The 16,689-nt window shown below is 35.9% G+C and overlaps 3 protein-coding genes across 5 annotated transcripts in view; 1 reads left to right on the top strand and 2 right to left on the bottom strand.

The window, feature by feature from the left end:
- Window positions 1-241: 241 nt before the first annotated feature.
- On the bottom strand, window positions 242-10,479 carry LOC139965019 (Golgi SNAP receptor complex member 2-like). The gene is made up of 6 exons (XM_071967173.1): window positions 10,319-10,479; window positions 8,037-8,101; window positions 7,548-7,656; window positions 6,247-6,379; window positions 4,467-4,604; window positions 242-3,954 (listed from the first exon to the last, which is right to left on the bottom strand). Exons 1-6 carry the CDS (start codon window positions 10,345-10,347, stop codon window positions 3,793-3,795), a joined length of 636 nt encoding a protein of 211 aa, XP_071823274.1. The 5' UTR covers window positions 10,348-10,479; the 3' UTR covers window positions 242-3,792.
- Window positions 10,480-10,687: 208 nt separating this feature from the next.
- On the top strand, window positions 10,688-14,626 carry LOC139965015 (uncharacterized). Its single transcript, XM_071967169.1, has 2 exons — window positions 10,688-10,825; window positions 11,634-14,626. The coding sequence occupies exon 2, from the start codon at window positions 11,677-11,679 to the stop codon at window positions 13,456-13,458; it is 1,782 nt and encodes a 593-aa protein (XP_071823270.1). The 5' UTR covers window positions 10,688-10,825; window positions 11,634-11,676; the 3' UTR covers window positions 13,459-14,626.
- Window positions 14,627-14,761: 135 nt separating this feature from the next.
- The window catches only part of LOC139965014 (AP-4 complex subunit beta-1-like), a 50,416-nt gene continuing 48,488 nt past the window's right edge, over window positions 14,762-16,689 (bottom strand). The window contains exons 17-18 of one of the 3 annotated variants that reach the window (XM_071967166.1): window positions 16,076-16,205; window positions 14,762-15,585 (exon numbers count right to left, since the gene is read on the bottom strand). In XM_071967166.1, the coding sequence (XP_071823267.1) occupies window positions 15,427-15,585; window positions 16,076-16,205 (289 nt within the window). In that variant the 3' untranslated portion in view covers window positions 14,762-15,426. The remainder of the gene's footprint in view (window positions 15,586-16,075; window positions 16,206-16,689) is intronic. The other 2 variants (XM_071967167.1, XM_071967165.1) reach the window with 2 other exon arrangements.

The raw sequence follows: 16,689 nt of genomic DNA on the forward strand, positions 1-16,689 counted from the left end.
ACTAACAACAATTTAGAAAATACATTTTGGCCACTGGCGAAAGCCATATGGCAAATGCAAGTGAGTCAATACTGTTTCAGTAATGGCACACGGTACCCTCTTAAGATGATTCTGTTTGGTTGAGTGAAGGGAGGGTGAAGGCGGGAGGGTGATGTGATGGTGGGAGAGCTGCGTAAGCGCCATTACTGCTACACAAGAATTTTATATAGTGAACACAAAACAAGAAAAACAAGTCTAGATGTTCGATAGTTTCAATATATTTCGTGAACATATGGACCAAAAACAAAAGTACAATGAAATTGAATTTGAATAATTTATACCTTTATATGTTCATTACATAAATAACGAAAAAAAGAGAAGCCGAAACAAGTGCAATAACATGAGAGAGTGGTATCATTAGAGTTGAGTGTTGGATGGGTGTGTGTGGGGAGGGGAAGGGGTGCGGGTGGGCATACAACATGCTGGAATTACATAATGTTATGGTAGGACCAGGTCTTTGGGTCCCATTAAGGGGCAGCCTTTAAGGTGTTGATTGGGGTACATTTTTGGACACTATGAGACATCCCATAACATGTCATGTTATTCTGTATGATAGAATAAAATCTTAGGTTTGGTAATATTGCTGGCCAAAGGCAATGTATGTTTGTAACTGCAAACGTGATAGGTTAAACCTATGTATATGGTAATGTAATTTATGTGACAAAAGCTTGTTCAGGAAACCAACAATGACAAGACTATTACCATGACAACCTCATACATGGCGGTATCCAATGACCTTCCATTACATGTGTCGCCTGTTTTTCGTACGGCATGCGTATTTCGATCATACATAACAAAATTATTATTAGAGTGTGAAAACAAAAAGAGAATTTGATTATTTATCAAAATGAAAATAACATTAGATATTAATCTTATATGACTGGTTACTTCACGAAATTCATAACCAAACTATGACGTCATGATGTGTAAATGATTTTTCTTAAATAGTTCCGAATTTGCTCGAAAGAGAAACGAAAATGATACAGAGGGTAATGTTTATCTCCACAATTAGTTTTAGTTATATTTTTATGTGGCTTATATTGTTAAATTCTTTTTGATCTTCAAAACAATTTGGATAATTAAAACAAAGAGCTGCCAATGATTAAAGGAAGGAAAACGTTAGAAAAGTGATAACATCACAAACACAATATTACTGAGTTCATCATACTATAAAGATTCATACTCATATTAGCAACCTAAATAAAATACCTTACACAAAGTGAAATATATTTATACCCATCAATAAAATACAGCCTTCATTGAGATTGACTGTTAGCTTTGACAAAATCTAGTACTGGCACACCGAGATAAATCCTTAGAGTAGTATTCCAGGGTTTATTCAGTTTTAAAGGGAGACTTTTGTCAGCCATTTAGTCTTGATACGTTTTATTCCCCTAAAAATAGATAAATAAAGTAAATTGAGTTATAGTAATGTTTCTATAGCTATTCTTGTTTGCAAGATATTCAGCTTTGATATATTCTGATATCTCTGGAATGCCCCTTTAAATTGTTGAGGAAGCCAGGCTTAATGTTAATCCATTGTTCTATAAATTCTAATAACCCAATCAAAACATGTTCTTATAACTTTCACATTAATACCACAGAACCCATGAATGACATTCTCAACACAAATGGCTATATTTTAGTGCACTGTTAACAAGTTACTGGGATAATAGAGTCTGAAGTTCTTTTATTGAATCTGTGTTTTATCAGAGGAAATGACTTTAATATACTTGATCTGTTTATATGACTACAGTGGTTTTAACCAGTTTAATTGATGAGCCTCGAATGTACAAGGGGTCCTTTCAAAAATATTAAAGGAAGCATAAAGATACAACCTGTACCAATAGCAGTGTTTTTTAACTGTCTATAACAACCATTTGCACCTGCATCCCGCAAAAGCAATATCAAATTTGTCCTACATGCGACCCTTGACTTAAATCATCATTTGGAGTTGATGTTCTAGACCTATAGGCATATTACCACCCTATTGGGGATCTAAATGTTTTAGACATTCGGAATGATGAGATTTCAAAATAAAGAATGCTATATTTGCAACTTACAGGGCCCCTGGAAAGTGTCATTTCCAGAGATCTGGGAAGGATCTTTAGCATTATATTTTTATACACTCCTCACCACTCATGGTGGGGCTACGCTTAAATAGCACCATATCTCGAAGCGGCTCCCTAACGGAACACAGAAACACAATGCGGCCCAGTGGTTCAAAAAGGTTGCACATGCCTGGTCTATACCATATCAAACTTATCTTTGTACCTTAAATGACCCTTTAAAGAATCTTGTCAAGAGGCAAGACCATATCGCTATCATCACCATATCAAACAAGTACATGCTCTAAATTCAAACGGAGAAAAGTAGATTTGTAACAGATGACTTCATTGTAAGATCCAAATCAAGTCAACATCAGTAATATCCTAACTAGAGGCAAGTCGTTGACTTAATTCACTGTTTCATCTCTACCACTCAAAACTTGACAATCTTGATCGAGTCAATATAACCTTTTGCTATAGAATGACCTAAGTTACGACTTAAGAAAACACTGGAAAAAATCTTACGAAATAGCTGTAAATCTAGGTGTAACATTTTTGTTTTGTATAGGGTTGGCCAGTATAAATAGAATGAGTCATTTGTTGTTGAGTTTCTCACCAAGATGAGTTTTTGATAAAATGAGAGACCTCAACTGTCGTTCATTAAATTAACTCTTGGATAAAGTGGAGAAAACTGTCACAGCCTTATTTAGAATTAAACCTGAAATGCTGCTTTAATTGAAAACAAAAACATGGCAAGATGGCATTCCACACAGAGAAGAAACCTAATAATTACCTACATTAGTCCTTAGAACATTCTGCAAAATGTATAGTTCAAGGCTAATATGAGACTTTTTGTTTCACATCACCTTTGAAATAAATATAAAGCATTCCGTATTATCTCTCTTTGTAGAAGCTAACAGTTAGATAAAAAATTCATTTCAATTTTTAACATCTCTGTCTGGCATTTTTCATGTTACGTTTTAAATGTGTCTTAAAAGTTTTGGTTTTGGCTTTCAGGGTTGTGCTCACGACAGGCGGGTGATTCCAGCATTCTGAATGCCGCCCAGCACAAACAGTATTTTAAAACATTTCCAGCCGACACTATTTTTGATAAATTTAAATTTTTTACCATTAACCAAAAGATGGGTGAATACTTGGCACAGAATTTAGCTCCAGAATAGGGGAGGGGAACACCCCCACCCTTTAGACACCTCCCACAGGACATGGATCACACTACGACACAAAACGGCCCTGCACTCAAATATTCCTGAGCACATTCCTGGGCTTTGTACCTCAAAGTTATAGATAATAGAAGTGTTTATCACTCCTACATTTCACCAGTACCGCTCATTTCAGAAACAGAGGCAAAGTACCACCCACAAAGTCAAATTGGATGTAGACCTAGTTAGGGCATACCATTAGTTTCATTTCAGCCAATTAAATGGCAAATAGGTTGTGTTTCTATAAATACAGTAAAACTGCATCTTAGTATAGAAATGGATTGGCCATGAAAATATTTTACCTTAACAGCAAAGCTTTTAACATAATCGGAGAGCTTGGATAAAGTTGGTCTCTCAAATGTCCCAGCCTTTTTAGGTAAAACCCTGGTTGACGTCTGATTTTGATAGTAACATTTTAATGAATGCATGTGGTGGGAAAACGGAATGCTATTCATAATAATTATTATTTAGCTGCCTTAGGCATGTCAGAGTAGATACTTGTAGGAAAGGTACATTATTACGCACGTAACTAACATACCAACCAAAAGAATATATTTATCCTGGCTTCCTCGCTTCTCAATGAGCCTTATCACTGTGTTACTGAGACCTAAGACGTTGCCAACATCCAACATTTTCTTGTGGGCTGCCTGAAATGAAGACAACATTAAAAATAGGGTTTAAATTATACAAAATTGTCAACTGAAAGGAGGTTTATTTACTCTTCCTGCTTATGTCACAAAGAGTTAAAAAAGACTTTACCAACTCATATAAAGATAAGTGATTTATTTCACCAACTAGAAAACTTTAGTTAGAATAGTAACAATACATGACAAGAGAACTTGAATTATTATTTTTATTATACCTTACCATAAATGTGCGTAATGCTATGCCCCATATCTCCTGAATTATTGCATCCATGATAGAAAACAAAATTATGGTCCCTTGTAAAAGTTTCATTTAACCACTTTTAATGGTATGTTTTGGTACATCATTACAAACATATGACAAAGAAATTTAAGTTGAATTAAATTAAACAGAAGACTGTCCATTCCAGCTAGAGTTTTCATATTTTCATACATACATACATCAAGCTTCCTTTCACCTACTGTACTTTAAGATATTTTTTAAGTTACAAACTCTCTCAAGGACAGGAACTGACCTTTAAAACTCCTCTCTGATCGCGGATATTTTGGAGGGTCATTATGCCATGGTCAGTGAGGTCATCAATATCTCTGTGAGTGTTCAACAATGATGAATTGTGATCTAACTCAGCGTCAATAGTAATGCTAGCTTCATCCTGAAAGAAAGAAAAGAGAAAAGAAAACCTCCCTTAAAAGCGACATTTTACATTTACAGATGGATGAACAGATTGGAGTTGAGTAATATCTGGCTAATTCAAACCACTTTTATCCAGGTGTTGGGTGACACAGATCCACAATCTAAGACATGGTTTATCAAGTACAACATCGCAATTTACTACAGCAAATATGGCTGAATTGCAATCAAAAGATGTATATGTAGTAGTCTTTAGAGTCTTCAAAATTATATAATCAACAGATTATGAGATGTGACATTTGCTAAACAAAATAAAACACTAAACTTTTCCCTGCATCTAACCATTTCTCTGTTGCAAAGCACTGTAACCATTCCTTACAACTTTAACCATTCCGCTGTTTATAAATGCATAATACCGCCACAGTTTGTTTCAACTGCGTAGTAATGAAACCACTCCTATTTATAATTGCATAGTACTCTAACTATTCCTCCATGTATAAAGTGTATAGTACTGTATTCATTCCTTAGAACTGTTTATAAATGCATAATACCGCCACAGTTTGTTTTAACTGCTTAGTACTGTAACCACTCCTATTTATAATTGCATAGTACTCTAACTATTCCTTCATATATAAATTGTATAGTACTGTATTCATTCCTCTAGTAACAAATACATAGAACAGTCAACATTTCAATTTTTAATTGCATAGAACTGTAACCATTCCTCTATTTGTAACTGCATAGTACTGCATAACCTCTGTTTATGTAATCTTTGCTTAGTACAGTAACCAATCCTCTGTTTAATCTTTGCATAGTAATAGACCCAATCCTCTGTATAATCTTTGCATAGTACTGCATACCCAATCCTCTGTTTAATCTTTGCATAGTACTGTAACCGATTCTCTGTGTAATCTTTGCATAGTACTGTAACCAATCCTCTGTTTATTCTTTGCACAGTACTGTAACCAATCCTCTGTTTAATCTTTGCATAGAACTGCATACCCAATCCTCTGTTTATTCTTTGCATAGTACTGTAACCAACCCTCTGTTTATTCTTTGCATAGAACTGCAAACCCAGTCCTGTTTAATCTTTGCATAGTACTGTAACCAATCCACTGTTTATTCTTTGCATAGAACTGCAATCCCACTCCTCTGTTTAATCTTTGCATAGAACTGCAAACCCACTCCTCTGTTTATTCTTTGCATAGTACTGTAACCAATCCTCTGCTTAATCTTTGCATAGTACTGCATACCCATTCCTCTGTTTAATCTTTGCATAGTACTGTAACCGATCCTCTGTTTAATCTTTGCATAGTATTACAAACCCACTCCCCTGTTTAATCTTTGCATAGTACTGCATTCCAACTCCTCTGTTTAATCTTTGCATAGTACTGCATACCCACTCCTCTATGTAATCTTTGCATAGTACTGCAAACCCACTCCCCTGTTAAATCTTTGCATAGTACTGTTACCATCCCTCTATTTTTAATATTATAATACTATACCTATTCCTGTCTATAATTACCTAATACTATCACTGTTTATCTGTAACTGCATATGTTTATCTTACAAATTGCATTTTATTAGAATGATTTAATAATTCTTTCTAATCTAACATCAGACTGTTACTATGGTTACTCTCCATGGTCCAATATTTGACTTACATTTGTTGTGAATCTCCGTGACAACAATTCTTCTCTTCGTTGTTCGTCTTGATCTCGTTGTAGTCGTATACTTTGTATATTCTGCAAGGCAGCTTGATAATGTTGACAGTCATACTTGAGTTTATCTAACCGCCTGCAATTATTATACAGAATTACATTAGTCAGTCCTCTAATAATGTTACTACTTGAGTTTATCTAACCGCCTGCAATTATTATACAGAATTACAGTTGTCAGTCCTCTAATAATGTTACTACTTACAATATGCATAACCAATATGTGTCAGTCCAAGAGGTATTAATCATTTCATAATTTAGTATAAACTGTTTGATGCAAAAGTATTTCGGAATTCAGAGGCTACTCTCCTTGAATAAATCTGCAGATAAAATTTCCAAGTGTTGACCGTTGTTGAGTTCAAATAATCAGCAAGTTTATTGCACTCAAGTGAACTTAGAAGCTTTACTTTGGAGTTACTACTGTTGGAGTTCACAAGGTTTAAGTACAGTACTTGTTTTTGTTTTTTATTTCTCAAAGTTTTGTTCACTTTTTTTTGTTTTAATACAATGTTTTTTGTTGACCCCAAATGACCATGCACGGTTACACATTCATGAAAACTATTCAGATTCTTTTACTTTTAAGTATATCTAGGTGAAGCTTTCCAAGCTTTGCTTATACCAGGGTTATAAGGCTTGAGACTAAACTAATATATTATGAAGAGCATTAAGTAAAGGGAATAATATATTGTTCCAACTCCCATTACCATAGCTCCTTCCATTGCATAATCATTGAATCCTTGGTGTTAATTTGTTAAATATGAAAGTACTTCCACAATGAAGTATGACAGTATTGTATATATATGGGAGGACCATAGGGCAGTGTTTGAGTATCAATATGAACATTCCTTGGGATAATCAAACTCACAAAGTAGGTTCTCTTATTTTGAATCACTTAACTTGTTACTTTCTCAATGTTTTTTCTCTTCTTTATAGCTCTTGTTTTGCTGAGCACTACATGCTTTGCTGGTTTGCTTTCTAATAGTCTCTGTGCCGTGGGGGGGGGGTAGTCCAAACCAGCCCAGTCCCTCTAGACAATGTGCTGAGTCTTCTAACATGCCTTGAACAACTGACTAAAGTAAAAAAACCTCACATTCATCAATTTCCCCAAAGAAGAACCGTAAAGAGCCAGATGAAACCAGCTTGAGATATTTCTGACCGACTGAAAGAGTTTCAAAGGTTTAATGAGTCGATGACATATATATATTTATATATCAGTTTGCTGCAAATTTAGTAAAATAATCACTCACAGTTTTGCATTCTGCTTTCTGTTTGGTGGTTCTTTATTTACCATGATTTCCAATCTTTCACAGTTGGAACTGATTTGCTCTATAAGTGAATAGACTTCATTTTCAATAGCTGTGGAAATAACAATGAATATTAAAATAGAATATTTTAGTGCATTTTGAACATATGTGATTCCAGCACAGGGAATAGGACCTCTTGGCATAATATATTCGGCTTAAGAGCTGTAGATGCTAGAATTTTCTTTGGGAAATGGTATTGAAACATGACATAAATACTGATATGTTGTGAACAAATATTTTGTTATTTTCAGATCATTATCTACTTAGGAGAGGGAGGGAGAGAGAGAAGGGGGGGGGTGGAAGGAAAGCACCATGGCTGACATACTATGTGTAATCTAACATTCCATATTCAATACGATTAAAACATTTCCTCCCAACCCCCTCTCATTCCACATAACTGTAAGATAATGAGACACATGAGACAATACTTACTGTGTGCATCTTCCCTCATTGCATTTTGTATTCTGTTGAAGCCATACTCAATCTCATGGATCAACCTACAATAAAAGAAGTTAGTATAAAATTCAATTGAATTCATTCATCTACAAACAGGATAAGAAACTACACATCATTACACAAAAACCAGAGTCAGTGGACCTCTGTACTCTGCCTAGCTGTTAGCTAAAGACATGAAACATATGCTGTGCTTAAGCATATAATTTCATATGTGCCAGATACAGTAGTGAGAAAAAGTCTTAAGTTTCCCCTTATCGAAATGGATTTCCAGATGCCTGATGTCTAAGGTACATCTGTTGTGATAAATGTTTACCAATAAGTTGTAAATAAGTAGAAGGTACTGTATATAGCACTTAATTCTTTAAGACTTGCATGCTTTCGTCAACATAGGCCTGCCAACTGTACAACTTGTAATACATGGTATTTTATCTTTCTCCAGCGACTGGGCCAATAATGAGGCTTCTTGGTACTTAACTTACGATAATCCTTATTCAGTTAGCTACCTGTCAAAACATTTGACACAGTCGCCCAGCAGTCAGACTCGGACGCATTGTGGAGGGATCAATGTCTAGGTCTATATATTCAAGGCCGTATTCCTCTGGCTGCCGTAGGAATAACACATGCAGTATCTTAGTTCGCTTACCAGTCAAAACGTCCCTTTACCAAAACGTCCCCGTACCAAAACGTCCCCGCTTTTGGTCAAAACGTCCCCGGTGGTCAAAACGTCCCCGTTGGTCAAAACGTCCCCGTTGGTCAAAACGTCCCCGTAAGTCAAAACGTCCCTGTCTATCACATTCATTCACAGTTGTGAATATATATTAATGTTAAGTTATAATTTGGCTAAGTTATCGGCATACAAGTTGGATTACAGTCGCTAAATAAATCATGAAGGACTATATCGTTTAATTATATTTGGTATGAAAAAGGTATGCGCTATGTTTTTCAGTGAATTAACGAATTAAGGAAAACAAAAAATATGATACAAGAGGAATTAAAAAAGAATTTGGATGTGTATACTATACAATAGATATATCTATATAATATTTTAAATTGAGTGAAATCACTTATCGTTTATTTTTACGAAGTAAAATTTTGTCACGGGTACATGCCCCTGTTGATATTTGACATTTTGAATTATAGAATATATCGTTCGATTACCTTTAGTGTGGCAACGTTACATGTTTTACTAAAAAATTATACTCAAAAATGTTTCCGCCCTCATAACGGTCAATTCCCACTCCTAAAAACTGTGTTTTCAACCTAAACTATACTTATCCTTACTCTTTGATTTAAACTAAAAACATCCACACTTGCATTCCAACTGATTATAAAAAGCGGGGACGTTTAGACACACGGGTACAATTTGACTGCGGGGACGTTTTGGTAAAAAGCGGGGACGTTTTGGTCTTAAAAATGCGGGGACGTTTTGGTAAAGGGACGTTTTGGTAAAGGGACGTTTTGACTGGATACTTTTAGTTCTTACTTAGTCACCTGGCCTTTTCGGCAATTTCCCCCTCCCCCTACTTCGGACCCGAACTTCGCATCCACACTTCCCCTCACCGCCGCCTCATAGGCTCAACCATAGATCAATGTTTTTGGCGTAATGTTTCGGAATGGTACGACTACGAATGTTATAATATGCTGACACTGAGGCCTAGAGTAGTACTAGTAGTATAGTCAGTATTGCGAAGTTCGCCATACTGCGAAGTTCGGGCACCCTAAGAAATACACGATTTTCACCATGAAAACCTACAGGAAGAGCCAAATTTCACCAAAAAGTACGAAGCTACAGTTATTTTCTCTCCAAAATGACCCGTGTGCAAGAAATTACTTACATATTTGTCAATAAAATGACGAAGATCTATGAAGTCTGTTATAATTACTGAAAGAGCAACAGCGCCACCAATTTTTACCAGCGCCACACTGTAGGTTGCGTGGCCGAAATTCGCAATACTCTAGCAAGAAATACCAGTTCCACAATCACGAAGAATCTTCTTGGAAAACAACGTGAAAACAGTTTGCAGGAAAGAAAGTTTGGCCGTGTATCGTACTATAACAAAATTCTCCCACCATATGAAGTATATTTTCTGGTGATTTAGACCAGAAGATTTAGTTTTGGGGTGTTTTAAGTCTTAAGTGGGCGAACTTCGAAGTCACCATCCTATAACTAATACAAAGTAGCAGTTACATTATAATTAACGTTAGGCCTAGTTTCACGACAAAATTTGAAGTATAAATTTTCATTGAAAGAAGCTAACTTGTTTGTTTCGTGATACAGCTTTTCCATTTTCTTCGAAGTAATGATGAATAACAGATGTTTCTTTTGGAAATTAATTGGCTAAATGATCGCATTCGTCAAGTCAGCTGTGCTATTGTCTGACATTTCTGTGACATCAATCAGCGCAGCGGTACACGTAACCTTTAGAGACGAAAAGATAAGTAATGATGAAATCTGTTTAAAATTCGGATTGTAACTAACGTTTCATCTACTCAATTAAGAACAACAAGTTTTCTCACAGCATGTGATAGTGTTTATAATTGATTATTATTGTTAATTACATTCCTTAATATTACATTATGTTTTATAACATACTTTATGTTTTACCAATCTGATTAAATTATGGCACCTGACAATAGTTTTCTAATCGGATAGGAGCCAACACCCAGGCAAAAACAATTTGGACTGAATGTACCGTTCCATCTCAGCGATCAAAACATTGGCGGTCTGGTTAAACCTAAAATGAAATGCCACTGTATATATTGAGGTAGATATGTTTTTTGGTTTATAGTTTCTCGTCTTGATGCAAAGCCTCTTAAGTCGTAGTTTTTGAGCCAGAGGCTTGATGGTCGTAGCACCGTTGTAAATGTATGTAATCTAGCTTACAAGTACAACCTGGCACTAGGCTAGCCCTACTCTGTTGTTACTGTAGGCCTAACGTTACAACCTAGCCCTGGTTTTGTTTAGGCCTACTTTCTACTTATCCTAACATAGCCCCTTTTAGTTTTAGACAGCGAGTAGGTTGAATGTGGTTTGACAAATATGTCTACGCATGAATAATATTTGTGCATTTGAACTACTGTACTGTAGAATCAGTATAGGGACTTAACCTTACCTATTGTGTTTGTCCAGATAGGCTAAAAATAACTTTGTAACTACTACTAGTAACAGCTACTACTACTATACTAGCCAATTGCATATATCTTGTCTTAAACTTTAAGTAGGAAGTCTGGGAACTCTATACCAATAGTTAATAACTTAATCAAAGATGCAAAGGCAGATTAAAATTGATAAATGTTTTCACAGGCAACTTTCTTGAATTTAAGGTTAATTTAAAAAAAAATCTATCATGTTGTTTTATCTTAAAATAATCTTTGTCAATATGTTATCAAGTTTAACATTCAGGCATGGAAGCACATATCTGAAATGCAGTGAGACTTGGGTGGAAGATGGTAGGGTAGGGGGGGGGGGGTGGTGGTGTTGGGGGACCAAAACTTACAAAGTATTAGAGGGCTGCAATATGTATTTCTTGTTTGTCAGTTAAGGTGACTGTTGACTTCTATTCTCTTTCTCAGGTACTCAAAGTGAAGGTACCATACCAAGATACCTTAACACAAAATGGAATCAAATGCTAAGAAGATAGAAGAAGCAAATTCTTCTTTTCTTGTGGTCAAGTCTGGTGTCGATATCATGAAAGATGCAATCTTCCAAGAGATAGTAACATGTGTGGAAAGCAATGGGATTATTTTAGCATTACTAGAAGGTAGCAAAGAAGAGACTGTATTACAGCAAATCGTGGATACCTTGCACAAAGTTCGGGTGCTTGGTTTGACACACGATGCGTGCAGGATATTGGTGTCACATGATCAGATGGCCACCAATGAGGAAAAACAGGCATCCTCTATGAAACGTGACACAGAAACGACGAACTTGATGGCCCCTTCTACTGCCGATAGGAGCCAACAAAACATTTCATCACACATTACTTTAGAAGAGGGAGTAAGAAATGCTTTATTTGGAGAGATTGTGCAATCTATTGCTAAGAATGAGTGCTCCCTAATCATGGCTACTGGTTTAAAATCAGACGAGACACTGCAAACTGCTCTGGAGGTTCTTGGTAATGCATGCATTATTTATCTAGCACCAGATGCTTGTGAGGTGTTGTTAGTTAATAGACTAAAACCGAGCAAAAAGAAGTCAACGAGTCGATCAAGATCGGCTGGAAAATCTCTTGCACAGGAGAAGACATGTCACATATGCCAAAAACAGTTTAGCAAGAGAAGTGGCTTGCTCACACACCAAAAAGCATTCCATGATAAATTCCTCCCTCATAAGTGTGATTTATGCAATAAAGCATTTGTGTATCCCAAGGAACTCAGGATGCATAAGTTATCACACACTGGAGAACGGCCTTATCACTGCGACATCTGTAATAAAGGTTTCATTGCTCGCAAAGATGTACAGAGACACCAGCCAGTGCACACGGGTGAAAGAGCTTTCGTCTGTCAGATTTGCAAAGCAACATTTGCCCATAAAGCCAACTTGGATCGCCACGTTAAGAGCAAACATGAGGGTAGGAGGCCATATGTTTGTTCATTATGTGTAGATAAAAAGTACTGCGATAGAGGTGGTTTACGTAAACATCTAGCGTCAGTCCACAGAATATTTGATGTTCCGAGGAAGAAGGTCGTTCACAGAATGATCCCCTCGGAGGAAATTGTGAGAGACTCGCTCAGAATCAGTCATTTGCAAAGTCTGGGTGAAAACTATGACATGGGCCAAACTACAGATTTAATCCACACTGAGGCCTTTACAACAAACCATAATGTAGCTCTAACAGGAGAGACGGTCATTCTGGGAGAACTTGATGTGTCAGCAGCAACAGTGGTAGAGGAGGCGTCCAAAAATTTATCAACCTCCTCTGACCATGTCAATCCAGACTCTGCAGTCCACATTCTTAGTGACACTCATATTGTTGAGAGTGCTTCCAAAATTCTGCAGCAGTTGAGCCAGAACATAGCAGAGTTGAGTGAAAACCAATCTGCTCACCAAACTTTGCAACTTAGACTAAATGACTCTGGAGGACAAAACATTCCAGGTAAACCCAATATGGCTCCTACCATGGTAAAAACCAGTGGAGAACTGTTGACAACCCAAACAATAACGGAGCAGTCCGATGAAGCTCTCATCAACATAGCATTCACTGATCCCAAATTCAGTGTCGAAACATCCTCAAAGGACTCTGAAATAAATCTACTCACTGGAAACTGGAAATCTTCTACAAATTCCCTCAGTGAAGAAGATAGGAATACGTCAGAAACAAATGTTAATACTGAACAATTGAACAAGTTAGAGGACATACAGACAGCGCTGCAAATTGTTGAGAGTCCGTCATCTTAAATTAGCAATCAAGATTGACATGTAAAGTCTCCCTGATGGCTCCCTAGAATGATGACCCTTTTATAGGAACAATGTCATTTTTGCAGTTTGGGAGTTTGCAAATGAGAACCATGTGCTGTTCTTTGCATCCTTCTTTGACAATTCTTCACATAAAAAAATCTCCATTTTTCAATAAAAGGTACTACTTCTGTTCATAAGCTATTTACATTTTGCATTCCACTTCCAGTACAGTAACATGAGGTTACACAATATCTTACATAGGAATTGACCAATGTTATAATAAATACTGAATTGTGGGTCATTCAGATTGTGTATTCATGAAGGTGCTCATTATAATTAATGTCCCATGGCTCTCTTGATGGTCAGAAAATTGAGGTCAAGGGTCAGATGTGATCACATTCTGTTTGTTTCATTGAAAAGTTTTCAAAGAGCTCCTTGAACTGCAGAAATGACTTGCTCTTGACTACGTCATCAGGAATCATTTCTGGGTAAAATTATAAACTGCAATTTACGACTTGTGCTTCAGCCTTTTAACTGAAACAAAATAGTTTTAAATATGTAACGTTTAAGGTATTTGTCTGATGTAGACTAGGATCACTTTAACTTGTCAAAATTCAAAAAGAAATTTTACCTATCATAGGACAAAGGCTATGTAACTACAAATCAAATAAACAAGACTTTCTGTGTAATGGTAATGCTCACAGCATTTTAAGTGAATATTAATATGTAATATGTCACATACATGTAGTGCTAGTATGTACTACTTTATTTGCTATTGCTAGTTGATCAATGTTGCGATACTATTTCACGGTAAATATACCATACCATAGCAACATTGTTCACCTTGACTAATCAAGGGCCTATTCAAGAAATGAGCTAAGTATGAAACATTCATCAATATGCTATTTGAATGGCATGAATACTAACCTAAACAGTATGTTGTGCAACAAACTGAGTAAAGCAGAGAGAAGCAATTTTGATGAATTACTCGCTTATTAACAATATAATAATGTAGGAGGCCGCCTTAGTTTGATCAGTTGCATTGTTACTTTGAATAATAAAATTGGGAAGTTTTGCAAAAATACTGACCAACTAAGAAAATATGCTTTGTCACATCCATTAGGTTTATTCTGCTTAGCTATCTTTCAATTATAAATGTGTTGCTGGTTAATAAATGAAATAAAAAATCAAATAACCTGTGTCAGTATTATTTAATTATTTCCTTTAATTATTACTTCAAGTAATGAAAAACTTCATGGTCTCTTTTGTAGTATAAAAATTAAAATTCATGAAATGAAGAATGAAATTTGCAATGTTTAGGTGGTATAATTTATTCAATTTGTATAAGAGTTTAAAGGATGAGACAACAATATCTTAAACTTTGTGTATCTTAAAAACTTTTGTTGTCATGTAAACTGATTTCTCCATAAATACTGGCTAAGTAAATAAAGTGAGCAGAAGGACACAAAACTGGTTAAAAATGAGAATTTAAGGCCATATAACTTTAATTTCACATGATGGTCACTCAATGCTTAACTTTACCTATCCAGTTTACAGTCTGTCTCAAGCATTTTATCGTCTAAGATAACACTCCTCAAATTTAAAATGCCAAGTTTAAATCTCAATATTCAGAGACTTCAAATTTAACACTCCTCAATATCTGTAAATATTAAGATATTGGTTGGACCTGACCTTTAGCTATTTTAGCAGGGCCATCATTAATACCGACGTACATTTCTGGTCACTTCTTTGCAGTCGTAGTGCCGTTACAGAGGTCTGCCCTCTATCACATAGGGCAACATGGGTCTTCTTTTCTATTTTGAATTCTTTTGCTTTATATGAATAAATAACCATGTTTGAAGTGTGATAACTGGCTTCAAAGTCACTGCTCAGCAGTATAATATGGCTTCAAATATCCCTTCAAGTTCAACAAAAATGATCACTTGTTCAGCCCTGCAACTTGGCACATCATTTTCCTATTCGTGAAATAACTTCTTGTAAAAATCCTTGAAATTCTCTTCTGGCAAATGAATTGTCTGTGGTGCATTTCATGGTTATTTCTGCACTAACATCATCTTCACTGTTTAACACTACCTCCAATAGAAAGACAGCTTCAGTATTGTTATCCTGTAAAATAAAAACAGATAAACAAATAAAACCAGACAGATAGCTAGATAAATAAATAAATGGATGGATGAATGAACAAATGACTAAACTTCAACTCAATGTCATTGTGTCAATTTTAAATTGTGAAAGCTTTCCTTGTTGGGGGCACTCATTTGCCAGACAATCTTTTATTTGTAAATTCTGTTACCCATGCTGTTCGATTGGTGTGAGTTCATGACAAATGCAAAAGGTTTCCCAAAGTCTCCCAAAACAAATCCAATAAACAAGTCACTGACTGCTTACTCGATCAGGAAACCAACAATAACGACTTCAGTATTTAGTGAAATTGAATGAATTCTGTCAAATTTGAAATTTCAACAGCTTCTATAACACAGTTCAAATGTAGAACTACACTTTTCCTGCAAACTATACAGTGATACTGATTTTTCTGGTATTTGCATAAACTAACAAAACTACATAAACAGAGAGAGCTGATAAAGTCACTACAAACCTTTGCAAACAAGAAAGCCCTCCATGGAAAGGTGCCTTCAGGTGTTGATGCCATTGTGCTGATGCCTTCAGTCTCCAGAGCATCAAGAAGAGCTGTGATTTGTAGGTTTGTTGTGAATGATTTCAATTCACTGAAAGAAAGGCACATCATAGTATGTAACTCAGAAATTTAGCACAAGAAATATCACAAAAGACAACAAACTGATGACCTGCAGTAGAAAGGCCTGCTAGTAGAGGGAAGGGGAGGGGATGAGAGGGGGGTCTATAACATTTAGGGGTTTGTCCAAGCACTCCAATTATGAGGTGAAACAACATGACAACATATATAATGTACTACACCACTAGAGTACCCCACCTCTTCCTCCAATGGTCTCCCTCCAGTCAGAAAACTTGTGTCCACTTTAACTTATATTCTGAGTAATCTCTCACAATTAAACAAAACCCAAAATGATTTATAAGAAAGGAAATGACCACCGAAGAGGACTTTTTATACCCTAACAAAACTGTGGATAGTTGCTTTTAAAATATCCATGGTGTAAACATCATATTCATACAGTACAACAAGTTAAATCTTAGTGTCCCACGAGTTATAAGAGATACAAATACGGCGACCTA

The sequence above is a fragment of the Apostichopus japonicus genome, chromosome 23, assembly GCF_037975245.1.
Source record: "Apostichopus japonicus isolate 1M-3 chromosome 23, ASM3797524v1, whole genome shotgun sequence".
Taxonomy (NCBI): Eukaryota; Metazoa; Echinodermata; class Holothuroidea; order Aspidochirotida; family Stichopodidae; genus Apostichopus; species Apostichopus japonicus.